Source organism: Thermobia domestica, chromosome 9, assembly GCF_964235325.1.
Source record: "Thermobia domestica chromosome 9, izTheDome1.hap1.1, whole genome shotgun sequence".
In the NCBI taxonomy this organism is placed as follows: domain Eukaryota; kingdom Metazoa; phylum Arthropoda; class Insecta; order Zygentoma; family Lepismatidae; genus Thermobia; species Thermobia domestica.
Window position 1 is genome coordinate 92,342,802 of NC_137462.1, and position 21,646 is coordinate 92,364,447.

Genomic DNA, 21,646 nt, shown 5'->3' on the forward strand with positions numbered 1-21,646 from the left:
GATTATCACTTTTCTCCCTCGATGCATACTTCACGGTAAATTGACTTGACTTTCTCAATTTGAATCACCCTATATGCATCATATATTTATACATACTTCCCAGGTAGAAAGGAACTTTGTTTTCCGTATTAAGATAAATATGTTAATTTATTTCATGTTAATGAATATTCAATTTTTAAATAAATGAAGGTTCATTTATCATCCAGAATATAGACGCCGACTTTGGGGGCAGGACGCTTTTGGTATCCCCCAATATTTAAAGGTAGGGTCCTCGCCCCTTCAATATAATCCAGTCGAGGAAGAATTAACAAAGAGAAGCAAGAATTTCTGTCGTAAGCTTCGTCGTGCCTTTAATTAAATATTGGGAGCATCATTCTTAGATAATTCAATAGAAAACGCCGTTTTTAGAACTATGTTTAATAGAGCACTGAAGCTTCAATCAACACTGGCAGCACTGATATGAGAAGTGAAGATCAATGTGGTGCGTAAAGTTGCAGTGAAGTTCCCAAATTTTGAACTTGAATTTGTTTTATTGGCTTTAGGCAAATTTGACTTAGGTCGTGAAATTTCGCGGATGAAGCGGACCGATATCCGGGGGCGGGAGAAGAGGCGCTTCATCAAACATTTGATAGAAAACGGATAATGATGTTCATTGTTTGCCCCCCCCCCCCCAATATTTTCTTCAAGTCGGCGCCTATGATCCAGAATATTCCTTTGGAGATATTGCACATATCTGAGCTTAAGTAAGAAAATATGTAGGCCTACCGATATATTGGAACTATCGGAAGTTAATAACTTTGAAGTATAGTAACTGAAGTAAAAAACTGTGTGCAGTTTCTTTATTATACGGATCCATAGTATAAGTAGTAGTAGTTGTAATAAAAGTAGTAGTAGGAGTAGTATAAGAAGTAGGAACGAGTTAGAAGCCCCGCAGGGGTTGGTTGGGTTCTGTTGTCGACATGAAATGGGCAAATCAGAGACTTACCCGAATTTTTCTGTACATACATTTTACAGTCTATGGATCCGTATAGTAAAACTGCACCAGAAAATGAAGTAACGTATAATATTAAAATTATACTTGCTTTTGTATTAAGTAGAACGTTATACGTAATATCCGTCAATAATGGGCGAGAAAGCATTTGGTGTTGGTGCCAATCAATGATTTCTCCTTTTCAAAAGAAAAGGAAGAAAAAGTGTAACTCAGCAAGTTACGTTATGTGCGTGTTAGAAATAGTGCAATGTTCCAATATTTTAGAGCAAGTTGAAAAGGCTACAAGATGATACGTAATGCACTGATGAAATATGTAAGATCTTTTCAAATTGTTAAACATAAATACCATCCACAACTTTGTCATAATATGCTTGAGATGAAGAAGACCGATCATAGCTTGTATCTTTGTGAAGATTTTAAAACATCAAGTTATAATATTTGTAGAGGTGATAGGTCCGATATGAAAATACCGCCTCCTCAGTTGACTTATGAGGACATGAAGAATATTCTTCAAAAAGGCATAATCCTTGTTATTGACGTGAGAATGCCAGAAGAAATTGAAAGAAAGGGCAAGTTTCCTGGTGCTGTAAATATTCCTATTACAGAACTCGTGGATGAATTTGACCTGCCACCAGAAGCGTTCAAAGCAAAATATAAAGTTAAAAAACCCACAAGCGATGAACCTATAATATTCACAGGTCGCGCGCAAGGGAAACGCACTATGATGGCTGCACTTATGGTACATTATCTCGGCTACAAACATGTAGCAGTGTATAAAGGTGGTTTTGAAGAGTGGAAAGCGAAAAGTAATGAATGATTTAGAGTCTCGAAATTTGAAAGTGTTCTTTCTGATATGTTGATGCATGTATAAAAGACTAAATATACTAACTTACTCTCACCAGAAATCCTGTTATAAATCAGATTGCGCCAATCCAATGCAAAATTCGGGTTTTAGTTTGTGATATCGATATTAAATATATATTGATTTTCCGTCGTATACATTGCAATACGCATACGACAGTAACGCAAATTTTGAGTTTGTTATCATCTATCCTAAGCAACATTTTTCATAAACCCACTATTACAATTCTTTCAAAAATATCTTGCGTTGCATTAAGATTGCAGATTTTACGAGACGGGTGCTTAATGAAACCTAGATCTCAGAAACTATTGGACGGATAGTGAACTGAAATTTTTTACAAGTGTATTTGTTGAGCCCTAGGGTGTAGATAAGACGAGAGGATTTTCGAAATTCGACCCATAATAAAGGGGAAAAGTGTTAAAAGCTCTCACGCCTTGCAAAAACGTCGTCACTAATTATCTGTTTACCTAAAGTTTGAAATCGCAAAGCAAGAATTGGGATTATGTCGGCTTTTGAAGGCCAAAACTATGTAAAAAGCAGAACTTTTACAGTAGGAATAAGTTCATGTTACGGAAGGGTAAATGATGTGTAAGTAATTTGTGAAGTGGCTAGAATGGAAACGCACTGTGTGCAATGGAGGAATGTGAAATGTTGCAGGGACTATTTGTAATTAGCAGAAGAATACGTAAGAAGTTACCGTGAAATAGCAAACCTAACCTAACCAAAATTAAGCAATATTTAACATAATAGTAACAATTTTTACCAAAGAAAAAAATGCTGGCTCCCAAAAGCCGACATATGCCTAAGAATTGTAATGATGAGTCTGTGAAAATGGCTATGGAGGATAGATGATCGAACAAATAAAATACGCATAGTCGTAAAGTGTCATCTTTCATTAGACTTTTATTTTCTCTGTCCAAGACTGACTTTTAATTACTAAGTGGTATTTATTTTGTTTTTGGTATGTCCAATGATTTAAAAATGCAATTATGCGTAGCTCTGGGGAACCCGAGGCCTACAGAAAGTAATAATTCACAAGCTAATAAGCAAATCAATCTACCACCATCTCAAGTTTGATCTCGATCCTGATAAGTTTGGTATATGAGATTTTCTTTCGAAAACATGACACAAAATTCGACCTCCTATAACTCGGGAATCATGAACCTACATAACATAATATATCATATACTTGTATAGGCCTAGTTGGTCAAGCTTTTTGGGCACAGCAGATTTGATCTCATGACGCAAAATTTGACCACCTATAACTCGGGAATCATAAACCTATACTACTGTTACTACACGTGGTTTTATATTAGGTGAAGTTCTATCATACCAAATTCGATTGGAAGAGTTTACTATATAGATATTTGCTTTAGAAAAAATATGAAACATAAGTATCTAGTAGAACGAAAGCAGAAAATGAGTTGTCACCCGTCGTATAGCTCTGATCTAGTTCGGGGAAATTTTCATGTCTTCTTACACCTCAGCACATTCCTGTCGGGTAAGATTTTGATACTGATAAACAATTACGGACGGCTGTAATACACTGGCTTCACTACGACACTGAAAAAAAAAAAATAAAAAATAAAGAAACTACTTTTAGACACAATAGAACACTTTACACATTACCGACAATCTTTGAACACCTCCAGACTACATATATTCACCCCTTTTAGATAATGTGTTGTCCAAGTATGTCCCAGGTGTATGTTCAAAATATGCAAAATGTATGTCATCACTTTGTTTCCGACTGTTTGCCGAGAAGTATTTTAAATATGTCATACTAGCTACTGTTTTCAGAGAATTCACGCTTTTGGACACGCGAAGCACACTTTATACTTTTCCCCTCAACAATTGTACTAGAAGTTTTCTTTCTTTTTTTTTTTTTTTTTTGGTTACAGTGCAGGCGGCTATCTCTTACGACATCGGAATGTAAAAAATAATACCACGGTATAATAAGTGTCTGAATTATGGTGATGCATACGTTCAAAAGTAGTGTTACTGGTGTTATTTCTGTGGCAATAAATGTTTCAGGATCACTACTGTCTCTTCTTTCTGTTTAACGTCCTAGGAAAACTTACTTTGTAGACATGCATCGTATTTATAGTTGAGAAATTGTGTCCGTTCTTAATGGGGAGAAAAATTTTTACGAAAAAATCTTGAAAATAGAGAAATGTGCGTGTAACATGTAATAACAAGCAATGCCGCCGGTGTTGCCCCTATCGATTGTCGGTTATGCAACCTGCAACACAGTAGAATAATATGGCGTGCCTACCTCACAGACACTACGGTTTCCAGTGCATATACAAATTATAATAAAGTTTATCCCCCATTGACCCCTAGTTCCCTTTAAAAAAAAAACTGTTTCTTACGCGACTAAATCTGGTGAAGATCTGTCTGTGTACAAAATCTGGTGGCTCTAGGTGAATTCTTTTAAGCAAAAATCTGATAACCACGCACACACACATTATTTTACTTGTTGTGCAGATTATTATTTTTAGCTATAAACAGCACATTTAAACTTTATTTTATGTGGTACTTTTTCTAATGTCTACAAAAATATGTTATTTCATATTAAATTTTAGGTTGGATTTTGTTTTTCAGTCTTCTTAGATAATAATAACTAGGGTTCGGTTTTTTGGTGTTCCACCAAATCATGGAATTTGGTGCGCGGGTTGTTCAAATAATATATTCAAATTAGCACAAGACTTTCGGGGATCCAAACTCGAAATTTATGTCCAGCAAAAAGAACCTCCACCCACTTCACCAAACAAGCACAAAAAATTTTAAGTTTCCATTCGTTATTCGTAAACTACAATTCTATTGAGGTAGTCAGGTTCTTTCTTCTTCCCGGTCAGTATTAGCGCTGATTTTTTTGAGCCCTTATATTACGTATTACAATGCAGGATTTTTTTTTAAAAAAAAAAAAAGATGTCACAACATTATAGTAGAAAAGGTATCGAAACATAAGCTCAAGAGGACATGAGATGGAGAAAGGGAAAAGGTTGTGAAGTAGATAAATACTGATGGGACAACATGAAAAAAATGCTGAAACTATAAAGCGAAAAAAATCACAATCTTTGCTAAATAATAGAGCTTTAGTCAATGCTACAAAAAATATATCATTCATAGCAAATATAGCAATAACAAGCAGAGAACCATATATTGTAGAAAATTGGTGGTATCAACCACTGGCATCGTTAGCATTTTAAATCTCGAGGTGGGTTTAGGGGGATCGGATGAATCAAAATTCTTTTTCCGACAAAAGTTATGCATACAAAGTAGTATAGTTTCTTTAAATATATTTGACTAAAAGCTGGGGAGACGCGTCCCCCGACCCCCTGCTAACAACGTTCGTGTATCAACTTTTATTTTGTATTTTTCTCATCTGTAAGTTGTCGATACACATTCTCTGTAATATTTCTTATGTTCTTCATTTACAGTTCTACATCCAATATAATAAAATGTATTCACATAAACAAGGATACGAAAGATTACTCAGAGAGCGTAAATACACAAAGATTCATTTTTACATTCCTTGCAAGAATTGTTGAAGCTTATTTGTCTTCTCTCTCACATATAAGAGTTAGTGCTCTCAAGTTACGGGTCGAGTTACGGGTCGGGTCGGGTCTGCTCGGGTCGGATTGTCGGATCAGGCTACTCGGGTCGGGTTGTCGGGTCAGGCTACTCGGGCCGGGTCAGACGAGTCAGCTTGGGTCGGATTGTCGGGTCGGGTCAAACGGGTCAGCTCGTGTCGGGTTGTCAGGTCGGGTCAATCGGGTCGAGTTATCGAGTCGGGTTATTGGCTCGGGTTGTCGGGTCAGTTCACTTTGGTCAACTGAGTTTAGGTTGAGCTTAAACTCGGCTGGAGTCGAAACTGCTGTTTTTCACTAGCTGCCTAATTAAAAATAGCAATTTTCAATTGATTTTATAGAAGCCATAAATCTATTTTGAACACTTGCAGCTAGTGTTTTTATGGTAAATGCTTATTTTTGTACTTGTGTGTACTTTAATTTGTAAATGTGGAAGATTGATTTTACCAATCGACTGTAATATTAATATCTACGCCAATATGGAGTCTGGATTTAGAACAAAACTAGAAGTTGTTTAAGCAAGGCCAAAAGAAAGATTGGATATGGACGACTGCGGTGGCTCAGTGGTAGAGAATTCATCTCTGGTGCATGGTGTCCATAGTTCGATCCCAGGTTGTGCTAAGTGGGCTTTGTGGTGGAGAAACGCAGTGTAGTGGGTTTTCTCGGGGTTCTCCTGTTTCCTCCCACTTTCTTCATTCCACCATTTCATTCATTTCTCATAGTCACCGTATCCCTTAGCCTCGGTGCAGAATCGAGGGACCTTAAACTGAATATTTCATTTTATTTCACCAAGCCCAAGGACATCGATACAAGAACAAGATAAAGATTGGATATGCAAGACGAATTGCATAGTAATCTTGCTCTTGGACTTATTTTGTGATCACCAAGTAGCGATGAGCATATTTTCTTGCTTTCCGTATAGTATGAAAGACCATAATCAAAATCACACTTGGTCTTCATTTGTACCGATGAGGCGAGCATTCTTGGCTCTTGTATAGCATGAAAGACCACCAATAATACGAAATGCAGGACCAAGACTTGACTGCAAGACAAAGAATAAGACGCAGTATTGATGACCAAGACCCAGGGAGCGAATTGTTTGAATTTCATTTGTTGGGCTGAAAGTGATGAAATAAAATTAGTACTTTATAATTAAATATCATACTGTATTTTTAAATTTTAAATTACAAAATTCATATTATGTATCTTCTTACTTTCAACTATATATACTGTAAAATAAGTTTGGTTTTCATCTTAATATTCATCCAGCCTGGCAGAAGTTTCTAATGGCTTTAAAAGATTAAATTCAAAATTCAAAAAGAAATCTAAAATAAAAAATTGACGTTGATTTCTGTAAGCAAAGTTAGATAATTACATAAATATTTGTGTATCTTATGCTACATAAATCACACAAAATTAGATGTATTTTGACTCATAAGTAAGTGTATTATATGAAAACTCCGTGCATTATTTAGCGTAACTTAATACGTGGACTGAGTTCGGATCACAAAAGGGCGTATCTCAAATAACCTCCATTTTTTTCCGAGAGTGGCATAATCATAATCACAACGTATATTGCAATACTTACAGGATCACTTCTCAAGTCTCCAAACCAATTTTGGACGAGAAGAGTGTGATAGGCAGTTAATGAGAAACTTTTAAACCACCACAAAAACTTTCTCATGCTCTACTAAAAAAGTGCTAAAACTGAGTTACGCCCTTTTGTGATCTTGACGACGATATATCCAGGCGTTAAAAAAGATCATCTTTCCAGCCACCAATTTCAGTACCAGTACTTCTTTCATCCAAAAATCCTAATCTTAATAATAATATTGCAGGAACTTTGTTTTGACCATACAGTCTGTAAGAAAATTTATCCCTCCTACACTTTTGAGAAATACTTTTAGTCTTAACAGACTTCGCTTTAACGTTTATTCTTTTATTAATGTCTCTTCTATCTAATTTCCTGATTATTTCTCCTAATAAAGTTCCCCAGTAGATGGATAGTTTGAGTGCACTACCACGATTGACCCGAGGTCACATGTAATAGCATAAACGAATACTGAAATCTTATAGTATTGATGATTTCCACAAACCAGTGTAAGTACGCAAATTTATTTAAATTTAAAAAGAACTGTAAAAATGATCAAAATAACACATGCGGAAGAGTAAATATTATTTTTAAAAAATCAGATCTATATAGAAGATATACATTAACATGAAAAGATTTCAAAAGCATTGATACAAAGCTTATTGATTGTTTTCATTTTGCTGTATCTTTATTCCAAGTATCGAACTCGCCTCTGTAATTCTTAGCCCTAAAATACCCTAAATCCCAAGCTCTTTTCACGGCTACCAAACTTTTCTTGCTTCCGCCACAAGTGAAAACTAAATGAGCTCCTTTCAATGGTTTAGGTATCCCATACTTGGCTGCAAATTCTAATTCAGACATTTTTAGAGCTTCTTTGACCTCCGACAGAGGAATATGAATGCTGTGAGCTATTTTCCCGTGTATTTGAACTTCTTGAGATTCCCTGACATCAATTAGTACCAGTTGGCCCTCCCGGTGCAGTTGCAGTAGTTCATTGTAATGCGTGTCATATGGTTTCTTAAACAAGTCCTCCTTTGTTGACATCTCAAATGTTCCTGAGTTTCTGAAAATTGAGTTTTTCCACTTAAAATCATCTTTACGAAGCTCGAATGTATCTGGGTTTACGAGCACAAACATGCATCGCCTCACTGTCCACTTCATAGTTGTTCTAATTATACCTCCCACTAATATACATCGTGCCAAAGAGGCTTTTGCCATGTTTCCATCTTAACATTAGTTGTTCTAAAGAAGCATTTGTCACATTCAATAATATTCTACTTCATGTTAAACAATAATATTTTCTTTGCCAAAGCCAGATGGATATGTTGATGTATGATTTCACAAACATGGCCATCACGGAAACTATATACTAAATCATCTTTCTTCTTTATGAGAATTTAGTACTTGGCGCAGATTTATATGTCTTGCCATGCCACTGTTTGAGGTTCGTGTTACACTCAAGGTGCTCTTATTGCTTGATATTTTACTATGCAAATTATTAGGCCTACTCCTAGAAGACCTCTAAAATTATGTAGTTTTTTTTTCTTTTTTAAAGTGTAGTTGTTTCTTTTCTAAAGTATTATTTTTAATTCATTCCAACAATAGTTCTCTGAATCTAAACTCATTCCGCCTTATGCAGAGTCGTTTTGACAAATGATTAGCGTCATGCTAAACGCCCGACTTCTGCAGGAAGCATATGTAAGTCGAACGCTTTAGTATGGCACTAATCACACGTCAGAAGGACTCTGTATATGGCCCATTGTATTAGGAATGCATGGAACAACTGGCAGCTCTTGAGGAAAATTACAATGGCAAAAATCCAAATTTTTGGACTTTTCGTACTGGGACAGTTCGGGATTACACGAATCATCACGCTTTTTTCAGTGTGAAATCACCAGCGCTGAGTTCTCCCGAATCAGATCTATGCGTGCTAAGTGAATCTGTGTTTCTCCCAGATAAGCATGTGTGCTAACCCATACCGTACGTATCGGAACAATACCAATGTTGTCTGTGTTCGATATTCAGAGTCGATATATTACAGCGTAGCAATTATTTTTGGTTGGTGATTTTCATTCATGGAAATGATAAGCGCACAGCAAACTTGTTTGTGTGTTAAATAACAAATATAACATGGCATGTCAATAGCATAATAGTGAAAAAGGTTTAACAAGGGGCTGGCGACAGGAAAAAATCTAGATATGCTGAACAATTGCGTATGTATATTTTTAAATTGTAGAAGTGAGTCTGTCAAAAAAAAAAAAAAAAAAAAAACGAAAAAAAACGAAAAAAAGCGAAGGGTGGTCGTAATCGCATAATTTAAAATTTGAATAACTGGAGTAATATCGCAAATACACAAAATCTATATGCGATATACTGTAGAAAGATCACAATCTTAAATGCAAAATTCGCATTGCGATAGCGTAAACCGACACGAAATGAGGTCCCTGAAACTATTTTACGTTATTTCGCACAGGTTGTCAACACAAAACATTTAGAAGACGCCAGCGCAATGCCGGAATGATGAAAAATTGCAGCTAGAATGCAGAAGTGTGAAGAACAATAGGGAATCTGGAAACAATACACTTTTCTTCCAAGGTATTTTTGAAAAGCGGTAAAATTCTTGCTTTATTATTGTAAATCATTTCTAAACACCAAATATCATGTCTTTAACTTTAAGGGATTCCGAGATACGGACAACTAAATATAATAATTCGAACTCCGATCCGTCTTTCTCTATACCTCTTCTCATTCATTCAAGGTCTTGAAACTTTCCGAAAGGCAGACATATTATCATAATAATTACAATAACTATTTATCTTCCCTTTTGCCGAATTCCCAAAAATCTTTCGTTACTTATCATACGGTGCAAATCCTATACGCTGTACAACTTTCAACTTATCCTTTCTGACAGCTCGCTGCACGCACGTGGTGCTCAATGCTGTGTTGTCAGCTTTTGCCTCGGGTGTTGAAACACTAAATTATTCACTGCAAGTAAATCTCAGTTTTATAAAATTAAATCACACAAAAGAGAACTAAAAAGGATGCTCTTAATAACCAGCAGGTCCTCTACTCAAGTTGACATTCGACTAAAACAATGTGCATTTCAGGGGCGGATCCAGGACCGACTTCTGGGGAGGGCGGTGGGTTGTCATATTGCTACTTTTAAGGGCTCCAAACTTTGGGATGAGTTTTATTTATATATATAAAATAAGAAAGTTTCCTCTTCTGGGGAGGGGGCGATTGCCCCCCTGGATCCGCCCCTGCCCGTTGATATTCAAATTGGCAACGTGGTGAAAGGGTGGAATGTTTACTATTATTATATTTTAATTTAATAATTATTTAATTTAATTTAATTTAATAATTAATAATAATAATTAATATTAATAATCATTTAATAATTATTAAAATTATTAGTATTACCGTGTAACGTGGGTTCCTGTCACCACGGCATGGCGCGTCCTCAGGTTGCGTATCGAGGAGAAGGCCTCTAGATATAGAGGTTAGCTGCGAATATACTGAATAAGCAGTCGCGGACAGACGACTAGGAGTGGTCCTCCAGCTTGGGGGTTTGGGTAAGGCTAACACCCTCATCCTGTAAAAAAAAGCCCTCATCCTGTACTTGTTCAGAAACATTCACAAAAGCCTCGGACAAGGACTGATAACTTGGCACGACATCAGCAAAAGAAAATGGACATGAGATTTGGAACATGGAATATTAGAAGTATTTATAGGGCAGGCGCGTTAAAATCTGTAACGAGTGAGTTAGAGAAATACAGGATGGACTTAGTAGGAGTTCAGGAAGTTAGGTGGGAAGGAAATGGATCTGAGAATTCCGGAAATTTTACGTTCTTTTACGGGGAAGGAAATAAAAATCACCAGTTAGGAACAGGGTTTTTCGTTCACAAACGAATATTACCAGCAATTAAACGGGTTGAATTTGTTACTGACAGACTTTCTTTTATTACTCTTAAGGGACGGTGGTGTGATATTGTTGTTTTAAATGTACATGCTCCAACTGAAGATAAGGGTGACGATATAAAAGAGTTTTTACGAAGAAGTGGAACGGATATTTGACCAACTCCCGCGATACCATATGAAGATTCTATTAGGGGATTTCAATGCGAAGGTAGGACGAGAGGATATTTTCAAACCGATTATAGGGAACGAAATTCTGCATAAGGAAAGTAATGACAACGGTGTTAGACTCGTGAACTTTGCAACATCCAAAAACCTAATCGTGAAGAGTACAAAATTCCCACATCGCGACGTTCATAAATACACTTGGACATCACCAGACGGAAAAACACATAATCAAATTGATCACGTTTTAGTAGATAGAAGACAATCTAGCATAATTGACGTCCGGTCGTTTGGAGGGGCTGATTGTGACACTGATCACTACCTGATAGCAGCGATAATACGGGAGAGATTATCGTTGAATAAATTTAATACTCAATGTCCGAAAACGGAGAGATTTAATTTAAAGAAATTAGAAGAGAGCCAGGTAAGAGAGGAATACCAGATTGAAGTTTCGAATAGATTCTCGGTTTTAGAAGACTCGGAGTGCACTAGTGTTGAGGATACTTGGATTGAAATTAGAAATAGCATTAAAAGTTCAGCAATAGAAAAATTGGGACACGCGGAAATACGTAGGAACAAACCATGGTTCGACCAAGAATGCATTAAACTAGTAGAGAAGAGAAAACAGGCAAAATTACGGTGGCTACAAAATCCGAATGAAATAACTACACAAAATTTCGCAGATATCAGGCGGGAAACTTCCAAAACTTTTAGAACAAAGAAACGGGATTTTTTGAAAGCTAAAATTAAGGAACTTGAAGATAATAGTAAAAATAAGAATGTTCGGGACATGTATAAGGGGATCAGCGAATTTAAGAAAAACTATCAACCTCGTGCTTATATATTAAAGAAATCTGACGGAACAGTTCTCACTGATACGGATAGCCTCTTAAATAGATGGAAAGATTTCTTTGACGATTTGCTGAACACGCAGCCAAAAACTAATGTGCGTGGAGAAAAGGAGATACACACCGCAGAACCGTATATTCCAGAACCCAATCGAATAGAAGTGGAAGTCGCTATAAAGAAATTAAAGAAACACAAATCTCCGGGTGTAGATGAAATTCCGGCTGAGTTAATTTTAGCTGGAGGCGAAAAATTGTGGAACAAGATACACAAACTCATTCTCCTTATCTGGAACAAGGAAGAATTGCCACAAGAGTGGAAAGAGTCAATCATTGTTCCAATTCACAAGAAAGGCGACAAAACTGACTGTAATAATTATCGAGACATTTCTCTTCTGTCAACATCCTATAAAATCCTTTCAAATATTCTGTTAGCAAGATTGACCCCATACGCAGATGAAATTATTGGAGATTATCAGTGCGGATTTAGACGAAATCGATCAACTATTGACCAAATATTTACCATTCGCCAAATACTTGAAAAGAAGTGGGAATACAATATCAACTATTTATTGATTTTAGAAAGGCTTACGACTTGGTTAGGAGAGAAACATTATACAACGTTCTTACAGAGCTTGGAATACCGAGAAAGCTAATTAGATTAATTAAGATATGTTTAGTGAATCCCAAAGTAAAGTCCGGGTAGGAAAATTTTTGTCCACGAGCTTCCACGTCGAAAATGGCCTGAAACAAGGAGATGCGTTGTCGCCATTATTATTTAACTTTGTGCTGGAATACGCCATAAGGAAAATCAAAGATAGCAACCAGGGCCTAGAGTTGAACGGCATTCACCAGGTTATGGCATATGCTGATGATGTAAATTTAATAGGGGATGATAGGAGAACAGTAGAAATAAAACAGAGATATTATTAAACGCTTGCAGGGACATGGGTTTAGAAGTAAATGCAGAGAAAACTAAATACATGGAAGTGCGTCGGGACCGTAATACGGCAAATTGTGGAGGCGTTAAAATATTAAATAATACTTTTGATAAAGTGAATACTTTCAAATATTTAGGATCAATATTAAAAGACGAAAATCATATTCACGAAGAAATTAAATGTCGACTAAAAGCAGGGAATTCGTGTTACTATTCGGTTCAAAATCTCTTGTCGTCGCGAATTCTGTCGAGGAATTTGAAGCTTAAAATATATAAAACGATAATCATGCCTGTTGTTCTGTATGGTTGCGAAACATGGTCGCTTACTCTGAGGGAAGAACATAGACTGAAAGTATTTGAGAACAGGATCCTGAGAAGAATATTCGGACCCAAGAGGAACGAGAATGGGGAATGGCGGAAGCTTCATAACGAGGAACTACATAGTTTATACGGTTTACCCAACATTGTTAGGGTCGTCAAGTCTAGGAGGCTTAGGTGGGCAGGTCATGTAGCTAGAATGGAAGAAAGTAGAAACGCTTTTAAAGTCTTGACTGGTAGACCCATAGGAAAACGACCATTAGGAAGACCTAGGCGCAGATGGGAGGATAATATTAAGATGGATCTCACAGAGATAGGAATACAAAGTAGAAACTGGATCCAATTAGCTAAGAATAGAAGTCAGTGGAGAGCTTTTGTGAACGCGGCACTGAACCTCCGGGTTCCATAGGCCATAGAGTTAGTTAGTATTACAAGACTAATAATTTTGGGAAATAGACTCTTAATGGGGATGTGTTTTCGAAATTCACGAATGAAATTGTTTCGTACCTGTGGATATGTCATTCCATGCAGACGGGTAGAAACAACGATGATCCGTTCTTTTTTGGTTAGCATTCAATAAAATAAAATAAAATAAATCTGTGCTTCACAGAAATACATATTGATTTTACAATCATGCGAACGCCTTTCTAACTTCTAAAGTAATAGATTTTTTAAAAATGATAAATTATGCACCATGCAAATATTGACAGGTTGAAATTTACTGTCATACTCTTCAATATCAGCACATTAAAAATTGTTGTCAACTCCATATAAAGTTGTATGTTTTCAAATGGCAATAGGTCAAGTTATAACAAATTTTAAGTATACCGTACATAATGAAACCATATTTATTGTTCAGTGTTGCAAAATAAGTCCAAATTTTGGAGGCTTCAGCAACAGTAATAACACAAGTGAGATGTTAAAATACAGTGCAGTCGACTACTACAGTACAATTACAACAATAAAATCTTATACGGAAAAGGAAGGAAAAATACGTAAAAAAAAAAAAAATACAACTACCAAAAGAAAGTTCCCGTTCAAAAACAAATATACTGTATAATGAATATAAAGATAGTCCAATAGCTCACTCTAAAGAGGAAGAGAAAAAAGAAAGGAAATACAACTGAGGAAAATGGCGACACGGATTGAGGTCTGCGCCAGAAAGTTTCTTTTCTTTTTGTGCCTTTCAGGAAGGGAAAAAGATGAAGCGGGATGGAAATTAAAATGCAATTAATTGAAAGACATAAATATTTCTACAATGGCTATAGTATTTAGATCAATATTGATGCAATGTATGAAAATATCGACATTCAGAAGCCTATTTCTTTCAATTGCTACACCTTTTTCAAGTACTCTGTTAAAACCTGCCACAGTATGGGTAACAAGACAGCGTCTTTGTAAACCTAATAAATATTTGGCTTCATCACATAGGATAGGAGAAAGTCAAGGCGGAAGAAGCTTACTTGAGGTGACCTATGAAGAACTTTTGAACATTCAGAGAGAAGGAAAAATAACGATTATTGATGTAAGAAGTCCCGAAGAAGTCGAAAGACTAGGCTACTTTCCTGGCAGTGTCCACATTCCTCTCTCAGATCTTATAGATGCATTTGAATTGCCAGCGAAAGAGTTCAAAAAGAAATATGGCGTGAGAAAGCCCCGTAGAAGTGAGAAGTTCATTATCACGAGTCCAAATTGTGGAGATAAATGCCGAGTGGGTCTTATAACAATTTGGGTCATGGGTTATAAGAAAGCTGCCTGTTGTATGGAAAATTGCAGTGCTTTTGAAGAGAAGGAGGACGAATAATTTTAAATTTGTTTAATTTAAAGTCTAAATTACGTATATTTTTAAAAATATATCATTAGATACTCTATTTTAATTTGTGTGTACATTCATTACGTAAAAACTCTGATGTTTAACATATGAACACCAGAATTATTTAATCCAGGCATCATACGTACAAAAGCTATTCCATTGTGCTATTCCACGCTTTCACATGTGCAAAGACACAGATATCTGTAGAACTGTATGTGTGCTGTACACAGGGGTGTAGCCACGGGGTCCCATCTGGGCCAGGCCCCACCAAATGATTTTCTGCCCACCCCAAATCATCAGCTTTTAAAACATCATCGTAAGATTACCTCGCTTCAGTCATTTTAAAATAACAAAATTTACATATAATAATTTACGGTAAATTACTCGTATTTACCGATCCTTCCGATCAAAAAATAGTATGGTATCTCTTCCGTGTAAGGAATAACCAAATGCATGGCTTGCTACCACATCTGCTACAATCGATTGATCTAGTGCTCCTGTGCGGATCATGTCCAATATGAAGCATAAAAATATTTTAAGAAAGAAAGCACGAAAAGCAGCTCAGCTGCTGTTGCAAAAAAGGAACAAAATCTGCAAGAGTTTAGAAATAAGGAAAATAATTTAAAGATACAGTGTAATAATAATAATAATAATAATAATAATAATAATAATAATAATAATAATAATAATAATAATAATAATAATAATAATGAGTATGTTTAGTACAAGGGGTCCAGAAGCACGTAAAAAACACAAAATTTACAGGAGAAATGAATCATACAAGTACTTAGACGTAACATAACGTAACCAAATCTGACCTAACCTAACATAAACTAACCTGAGCTAACCTAAACTAACCTAATATTAGTAGAAATAAGCGAAATTCTGTATTTTTTTTTTTGAAAATTATGCGGGACCCCTACACTAATATAACGTAAACTAAACTAAACTAACCTATCCTAAATTAACCTAACCTAATCTAAACTAACCTAACCTACCCTAAACTAACCGAATGTGAACAGAAAATACCAGAATTGTAGTATTTTTTTAGAGAAAAGAGCTGGACTCCTTCTGCTAAACATAGGCCAATAATAATAATAATAATAATAATAATAATAATAATAATAATAATAATAATAATAATAATAATAATAATAATAATAATAATAATAATAATAATAATAAAAATTATTATTATTATTATTATTATTATTATTATTATTATTATTATTATTATTATTATTATTATTATTATTATTATTATTATTGCACGTTCTGAATCGCTTTATGTAAACGCAAGAACAAATTTTTACTTGATATATGAACATTTTCATATAACGTAACATTGATAAAATGCAATACTGCGTTACTTGTAGGGATGGACACGACCGAGTTTTCTTTGAAACTCGATTCGATTAGAAACAGACATCTTTGAGCTCGAACCGAGAACTAGGGTCGAAAAATTTCCTCCAACTCGACTCGAATTGGGGTCGAGTTTCGAGTCGATCCAAATTCGGTGTGTAGTTTCGAGTACATTCTTCAAGTATATTACATAGACAGTATAATTATTATCAATGACACTACTACTACTACAACTTATATTATTATTATTATTATTATTATTATTATTATTATTATTATTATTATTATTAATAATAATAATAATAATAATATAACTACACTGTATATAAACATGAAAGATAGGCGGTTTGTATTTGAATACTAAAAAAGTAGTTGATTGCCAACCTCGGTAGTCGTGAAGTCTAGGAGTCAAGAACATTGTTCACTAGCTTCTGAATTTAGGTTGAGGGCCTAGGTTGAGTATTCGGGCTCGAGTTAAACACTATTAAAAGTTATTAGGGCACTGGCCAAATATCTTCAAAACTGATCGGCCCGAGTTTAGAATTGTCAACAACTCGAGCAGCTCGGCTCACAGCTCATTCACTATCAAGCCGAACCGAGAAGTGAGCCGAGCCAACAACTCACCTAAGTGACTCGGCTAGAGCCCTCGGCTCAGTTGAGCTGAACCGAGCAGATAGCTCATCCCTACAAAGCCAGCTCGAGCCGATGGTTCACCCCAAGTAAGCCGGGTCAAGCCATCTTCGCAGTTGAGCGGAGCTGAGCTTGTTATAAAAAATATCTTGTGGTTTCGCTATCGAGACGAGACGAGATGCGAGCAGTGTCCCCTCTCGTGAGGAACACTAAAAGTATTCCATATTACTGTTTAGCTTACGTTTCTCATGGCTTTCGTTTTCCAGTGTAACCAGGCCATGATTTCAAGACAAGTTAAAACGAACGAGCCATTTATCAAACTCGACGCGAAAAACTGAATCGGCTCGGAACTCGACTCGAGGATATTACCTTTGACTTGACTCGAAATTTAGCTTGACTCGTGCTCATCCCTAAGCTTTTTTTAATTTTACGTCCCACGATTATGTCATGTAATCTAAAGGAGACGATAATGAGACTGAGTGAAGTGGTAGAATTCAGAAAGTAGAAGGAAACGGAAAAACTCTGAGGAAACCTACACATACGGTGCTTGTCCACTACAAAGTCCACCTGCCACGAGCTGGGATCGAACCAGGAACTCCACGCATCAGGAGTAAACGCTCTACCACTGACCAACCGTGTCTCTTAAAAATGAATTTTCAGTAACAATTTGCTTTACTATACCAAAAAAGGATTTCTGTGGCGATTGTCTGTTTCTCACTCACTCTCATCTTTCAGATGGAAGCACAACTAAGTTCTCGTGTTTCAGAGTTACGATAATGAACAAATACAAAATACTTCATATGGATATATTTGCATCCCATACAACACATAGTAGCTCGTTTTGTTCATAATGAAGCACTCTTTCAAATCATATGGGAGTCGAATGAACAGAACATTGATACCGGACTTCCAGAAAGTAGAAAGGAAAATTACTGTCGGGCTCAAACCTTTTGACATTTAAGGCGTGCCCTCTTTTTAGCAATACCCAATGAAAGTTACGGGAGGTTGTCTAATACTAGATGTTTGGGATAATATTATTTGCACTCAAAAATGTCTTTGTTAATAGAATGTTAGTGTATGTTTAGGAAACAAGAAAACCATTCCTAAGTAATTAGGGGAGAAAAGCAATATTCTCATACAGTAGTTCATTATTTTATTGTAAGATCGTTCCTTCATATACAAGTCAATCTGAAGCAGAGTTTATTCTTTCACCTTTTCGGTCTGAAGCCTTACTTAGTTCTCCCATCTGCGTTCCACGTTATACTTGCACACGAAAGGAAATGAAAACCGGCAACGTCGCTCTTATGCGCCATTAGCTTTCGCCAAACGTCAAGAGATTTGAGCCGGACAGTAGCACATTTATTGACAATATGATTTTGAAAAACAGGTTTATTACTTTCATAAGCATGATAAATACTTCCATACATAAAATATTGTTACATTTTTCCTCGCAGTCTATAAATAAATACAATCATTAGAACTGTTAGTCGCTCTCTAGCAGTGCATAAAATAAGGTATAACTAGGCGACTAAAGTGTCGCCTAATGGCGAGCTGCTATCGCCTAGTGAACAGCCATAGTGCGGGCAAGTCAACGTTATCTTTGAGAAAAATTTCAGTTACTCTTTTTTATTTTTTGGTAAAAGTATGTACAATTATACATGTATGCAAAAGCACTGAACATCAATCACTGAATATGCAGGAGCAACAAAAGTAGAAAAAGGTACTGCTAGAGAATTCCTGTGTCTTTGGAAAGATGTTGATCAACAGTATCTCGCTCGTCTCATGATAAGACTTATTGAGACACCTTGAAACGCTTCAAAAGAATGTCAAAATCAATGACAATCGTGATAAACATAGAGCTTGTGAAAAAAGACTGTCATATAGCGTCTTACTTTAATAGAACAAGGACCTTATTCTGGTAGACTAGAAGAAAGATTGCTCAATAACGATAAGTGATTGCTACAAGTGATGAAGAAGATGACCCATCTCATTCTGGCCTGAAAGCTCTTCCCCAAAGACGTGCTGTCAATTCCCTTGTCCCCACTAAGAGACGCTGGTCCGCAATAAGGAGAGAAATAGTATTGAACTGCAAAAAATTTATTTCCAAAAGACTTCATGATGAGCAACAAGGCGCGCTGAATTCAATAAATGCACTCATCGAGGCAAGAAGCACGAATGAAGTAGTACAAGCAGCACACGTCCAAGTTGAAAATATATTTGGAAAAAATGTAGTTTCTTCTTTGACAGACGATATTGTAAGTTTATTTGCTGCTAAGAAACTTCCTGATCCTTTAAATTTGAGTAACTCCATGGCAAAATGATATCACTATTTAAAGGTCTCCACTGTATTTTCAATATTGGTGGTCTTTTATTTGTTTGACCCCACATAGCACTGGGCCTGAGAGAGCAGTATCAGTTCATACAATATTGAAAACAAGTAATCAGTCGAGCTATTCAATGGAAGCTCTAAATTCAAGAATGCATATTGCTATTAATAGTGTTGGAAGAGCATTTTATGGTCCTAAGCCTGCTGTGGCAAAACTTTTTACAAACCAAAGACAGAAGACAAAGACTTCCAGATCCGGAGTTATATAAGTACCAACAACATATCAAGAAATTTTCTGAAAAGATAGCCGCATCTAGTGCAAAAGTCTCCATTGTCTCTTGTGTGGCTGTACTTTAACTGAGTCATATTTTAGTTCTAAAGCTAGTTGAGCTGAGCGAAGCGAAGCTCTTATACTCGGGTTAGCCGTTTGGTTGTCCATCGAGGAATAATGACCGAAAAACGCTTCCTCCTAGACCGTTTGGACGATCTCAACCAAACTTAGCACGCTGATAGAGTATGTCGTGCTGAGTGACAACATAGGTCGAAATCAAAAATCCGATGTACCATCGAGGAATAATCACCGAAAAACGCTTCCTCCTAGACCGTTTGGCCGATCTGAAGAAAACTTAGCACGCTGATAGAGTATGTCGTGTTGAGTGACAACATAGGTCGAAATCAAAAATCCGATGTACCATCGAGGAATAATCACCGAAAAACGCTTCCTCCTAGACCGTTTGGCCGATCTCAACCAAACTTAGCACGCTGATAGAGTATGTCGTGCTGAGTGACAACATAGGTCGAAATCAAAAATCCGATGTACCATCGAGGAATAATCACCGAAAAACGCTTCCTCCTAGACCGTTTGGCCGATCTCAACCAAACTTAGCACGCTGATAGAGTATGTCGTGCTGAGTGACAACATAGGTCGAAATCAAAAATCCGATGTACCATCGAGGAATAATCACCGAAAAACGCTTCCTCCTAGACCGTTTGGCCGATCTGAAGAAAACTTAGCACGCTGATAGAGTATGTCGTGTTGAGTGACAACATAGGTCGAAATAAAAAATCCGATGTACCATCGAGGAATAATCACCGAAAAACGCTTCCTCCCAGACCGTTTGGCCGATCTCAACCAAACTTAGCACGCTGATAGAGTATGTCGTGCTGAGTGACAACATAGGTCGAAATCAAAAATCTGATGTACCATCGAGGAATAATCACCGAAAAACGCTTCCTGATTACGTAGTTTAAGCTCGCTCAGCTCATTTCATTGCAATCGGGTATATCCATTGCATTCCTAGTTATTAAGATTTTGATTGTGATTTTTCAGTCAAAGAGTTCAAAAGTTTTGATTTTAATGATTGGTAAAAACATTATCGTAAATTCTGATGTTTCATTTACATCTGTTGTCTGTTACGTAACTGTTACAATGTTATGCTGCTATGATTCTATACGTGATATTAATGCTTTAAGGTACTTTATTATGTGTGCTCTTTAAATATCGTCAACTATAGTAGTCAATGACCTCATTGCAATTGACTGACTATATTCAGTGTCGCTAAATTTATATCGATGACTTCTTTACTAATAGAATCTATCGTTGTAATCTGAAAACAAGTTCAGATAACGTTACTCAGCCTCTGCGATACTAGTAAAATGACATCGGAGCGGTGATTTTAATGTCCTTTCCCTATAGCCTCCGCGCTGTTGATTTTTATCACATCAGAGCGCGGAGTAGTGCCGTATAATATTTTGCCCGTCAAATGCGCGATCACTAACTCACTTTTATTGCGGAAAGTATTAATTAATAACATAGTGTAGAATTAAAAAAAATTCCGTACAGAATATTAAATATATCGTCAATATCCAATTTTACTCAACATAATCTCATTTTGTAATAAAGTGAAATTACTCTGATATCTGCACAGAAGTTTTCAAAGTTACTCGTATTTGTTCACTATTTACTATGAATAAAAGAAATTAGATATATTCACAAGTTTATATTAGTTCAGTACCTGTTTTAAGTTCATAAAATAATAATGTATATTTTACTTAAGTTCCTGAATCTGTTTCTTTATTTGCTCACTTTAATGCTGCTTCGTATTTGTCACATCTGTGTCATATGCAAAAGGATTTAAGGAAAATGCAAAACTATGTGTATCTGATATATCAAAGAGTGACTTCAAAATGTTAAGCTATCAAAGTATAAAAGAACAATAGGTAGATTATATAGAAAACAATTCAGTGTAGTATGATATGTTATTTCGGATTTTTTTTATTTGGTAAATAAAACTT

General features: G+C 36.1%; 2 protein-coding genes across 2 annotated transcripts; one reads left to right on the plus strand and one right to left on the minus strand.

Annotated features, from left to right (window-relative positions):
• Window positions 1–1,189: 1,189 nt before the first annotated feature.
• On the plus strand, window positions 1,190–15,091 carry LOC145660933 (uncharacterized). The gene is made up of 2 exons (XM_081726371.1): window positions 1,190–1,806; window positions 14,462–15,091. The coding sequence occupies exons 1-2, from the start codon at window positions 1,278–1,280 to the stop codon at window positions 15,022–15,024; spliced, it is 1,092 nt and encodes a 363-aa protein (XP_081582497.1). The 5' UTR covers window positions 1,190–1,277; the 3' UTR covers window positions 15,025–15,091.
• Window positions 7,548–8,495, minus strand: LOC145694856 (thiosulfate:glutathione sulfurtransferase-like). Its single transcript, XM_081771552.1, has one exon. It carries the CDS (start codon window positions 8,253–8,255, stop codon window positions 7,710–7,712), a length of 546 nt encoding a protein of 181 aa, XP_081627678.1. The 5' UTR covers window positions 8,256–8,495; the 3' UTR covers window positions 7,548–7,709.
• Window positions 15,092–21,646: the final 6,555 nt, after the last annotated feature.

Bases quoted from the DNA above. Each gene is read 5' to 3' on its own strand.
- LOC145694856 (XM_081771552.1), bottom strand. From the start codon at position 8,255: ATGGCAAAAGCCTCTTTGGCACGATGTATATTAGTGGGAGGTATAATT.
- LOC145660933 (XM_081726371.1), top strand. From the start codon at position 1,278: ATGATACGTAATGCACTGATGAAATATGTAAGATCTTTTCAAATTGTT. The intron at 1,807-14,461 runs GATTTAGAGTCT...ATTAATTGAAAG, and splicing joins GAAAGCGAAAAGTAATGAAT to ACATAAATATTTCTACAATG.